Source organism: Diaphorina citri, unplaced genomic scaffold (genome assembly GCF_000475195.1).
Source record: "Diaphorina citri unplaced genomic scaffold, Diaci psyllid genome assembly version 1.1 scaffold8813, whole genome shotgun sequence".
Classification (NCBI taxonomy): Eukaryota; Metazoa; Arthropoda; class Insecta; order Hemiptera; family Psyllidae; genus Diaphorina; species Diaphorina citri.
This window is the reverse complement of record NW_007386188.1, coordinates 1-2,731: the sequence shown is the minus strand read 5'-3', so window position 1 is coordinate 2,731 and position 2,731 is coordinate 1. Positions and strand designations below refer to the sequence as shown.

General features: G+C 46.1%; 1 protein-coding gene across 1 annotated transcript; it reads left to right on the top strand.

Moving 5' to 3' along the window:
• Positions 1–293: 293 nt before the first annotated feature.
• On the top strand, positions 294–2,589 carry LOC103522485 (serine/threonine-protein kinase meng-po-like; the record flags this gene model as incomplete). Its single annotated transcript, XM_026832602.1, has 4 exons — positions 294–447; positions 1,237–1,391; positions 1,888–2,070; positions 2,375–2,589. Coding segments are annotated over 4 exons (707 nt in total), but the record flags the coding sequence as incomplete, so codon positions are not given.
• Positions 2,590–2,731: the final 142 nt, after the last annotated feature.

The following is a 2,731-nucleotide window of genomic DNA, read 5'->3' as shown; positions in this document are numbered from 1 at the left end:
ATTTAGGTGAGTACTTTGCTGGTGTACTTTGAACAGGCAGTAGACCAGCTTAGTCTGGCTAGGGGACTTTAGACAGAGAGTAACCACACTGAAAGACTTTTATACGGAGTTCCATTACGGATTACATTTAGGTGAGTGACCAACAGTGGTTAGCTTGGTGACTTTAGTGGACCTAGGTCCTGGAGGTTGGTGGTTCGAGCCCAAAGATACTGAGATGGCATTGAAAGCTCTGCCCAAACCTTACGTAACACTGAAAGACTTTTATACGGAGTTCCATTATGGATTACATTTAGGTGGGTAACGAACAGTGGTTAGCGCTGGGTTACTGTGAACCTGGAGGTTGGTGGTTCGAGCCCAAGGATACTGAGATGGTATTGAAAGCTCTGCCCAAACCTTACGTTACACTGAAAGACTTCTATACGGAGTTCCATTATGGATTACATTTAGGTAAGTAACCAACATTATCGATTACACTTACGAGAATGGCATCCCATTGGGAAAAAACATTTAATTGACATTTTGATGGTCCGAACACGGAAAATAAGTAAATAAGGTGAGTGACGAACAGTACAGTGGTTAGCTTGTTGGATCTCTAACCAGAGGTTGGTGGTTCGAGTCCAAGGCCACTGATATGGTATTGAAAGCTCTGGATTACATTTAGATGAGTAACGAACAGTGGTTAGCGCTGGGTTACTGTGAACCTGGAGGTTGGTGGTTCGAGGCTAAGAATACTGAGAGGTATTGGAAGCTCTGCCCGAGCTTTACGTTACGCTGAAGGACTTTTATACGGAGTTCCATTAGGGATTACCTACATTTAGGTGAGTGACGAACGTGGACCTCGGACCTAGAGGTTGGTGGTTCGAGTCCAAGTCAAGTCATTATATAAAGCATGTTGATTAGGGAGGTATATGAAATTAAAGTTGGCAAGTACCTACCTTTTGTTTTTGTACTCGTATCATCAATTTCCACTGGTAATGCCGCCACTGGTTTCTACTCGAATAAAGTAGCTACTCATTTGTTCTCACGAGGCTGAGTGCACCCCGAACTCCAAGCACAGAGCCGGAAAAACTTCGACCTCGCCGGGAATCGATCCCGAGACCACGGAGGCTACCCTTGGAAGTGAAATAACTATGTATCTAATGAAAAATATGGTAAAAATAGGTAACTAGGAATTTTTTATGTACCTAAAATAAACCTAATTACTCGTAACATGACCCGTTTTTTTCCCTTTCACAGGATCTCACAAGAATATTATCACCACATATGACGTAGCGTTCGAAACGCCCGGCTTCTACGTGTTTTCCCAAGAGTACGCCCCACTGGGCGACCTTACGTCTAATGTGAGTGAGACAGGCATTGGAGAACTCTATTCCAAACGAGTCGCCAAACAGGTAAGTGAAGCGACGCGGAGCATGGTGAGAAATTGAATATTATTTTTTGTCTAGCTGGGGGACGTTAAACAGGGAGTAGACCAGCTTAGTCTGGCTGGGGGACTTTAAACAGGGAGCAGACCAGCTTAGTCTGGCTGGGGGACTTTAAACAGGGAGCAGACCAGCTTAGTCTGGCTGGGGGACTTTAAACAGGGAGCAGACCAGCTTAGTCTAGCTGGGGGACGTTAAACAGGGAGCAGACCAGCTTAGTCTAGCTGGGGGACGTTAAACAGGGAGTATACCAGACAGAATTTTCCCTTGCTAAAGAAATAGCAAAGGTTGAGTGCGAAGGGCATCCACTCGTAAAATTTCTGACCAAAACCAAATGTCAGCCCAAAGCAATCACCCTAGTTAGGGCTGATTGAGAGACTAATGAAAAACGCCGACCCCGTCTGTACACGGGACAAGGCGACGAAAAAGAAGATGAGTCCACACTATCGACCATTATCTGTTTCAGTTAGCAGCGGCCCTAGGCTTCGTCCACATGAAGGATCTCGTACATCGTGACGTCAAACTAGACAATGTTCTTGTGTTCAAATCCGATTTTTCCCGAGTCAAGTTGTGTGACTTCGGTGAGACTCGTAAGACCGGGACCTTGGTTAGAAGGAGGAATGAGTGGCTGCCCTATTCCCCGCCTGATGTATTTTTTGTCTAGCTGGGGGACGTTAAACAGGGAGCAGACCAGCTTAGTCTAGCTGGGGGACTTTAAACAGGGAGTATACCAGACAGAATTTTCCCTTGCTAAAGAAATAGCAAAGGTTGAGTGCGAAGGGCATCCACTCGTAAATTTCTGACCAAAAGTCCAAAACCAAATGTCAGCCCAAAGCAATCACCCTAGTTAGGGCTGATTGAGAGACTAATGAAAAACGCTGACCCCGTCTGTGCACGGGACAAGGCGACGAAAAAGAAGATGAGTCCACACTATCGACCATTATCTGTTTCAGTTAGCAGCGGCCCTAGGCTTCGTCCACATGAAGGATCTCGTACATCGTGACGTCAAACTAGACAATGTTCTTGTGTTCAAATCCGATTTTTCCCGAGTCAAGTTGTGTGACTTCGGTGAGACTCGTAAGACCGGGACCTTGGTTAGAAGGAGGAATGAGTGGCTGCCCTATTCCCCGCCTGATGTCCTGGAGAGAAATACGGATGAGACGTATAAGTAAGTTAGGATTTACCTTATTAGACATAGAAGTCAGCTCCAATGGCGTAGTGGTCAATGCGCCCGCCTTGCACGCGGGAGACCCGGGTTCGATTCCCGGCGGGGTCAAGAAATGTGTATCATGCAAATGATTGATTCCGTG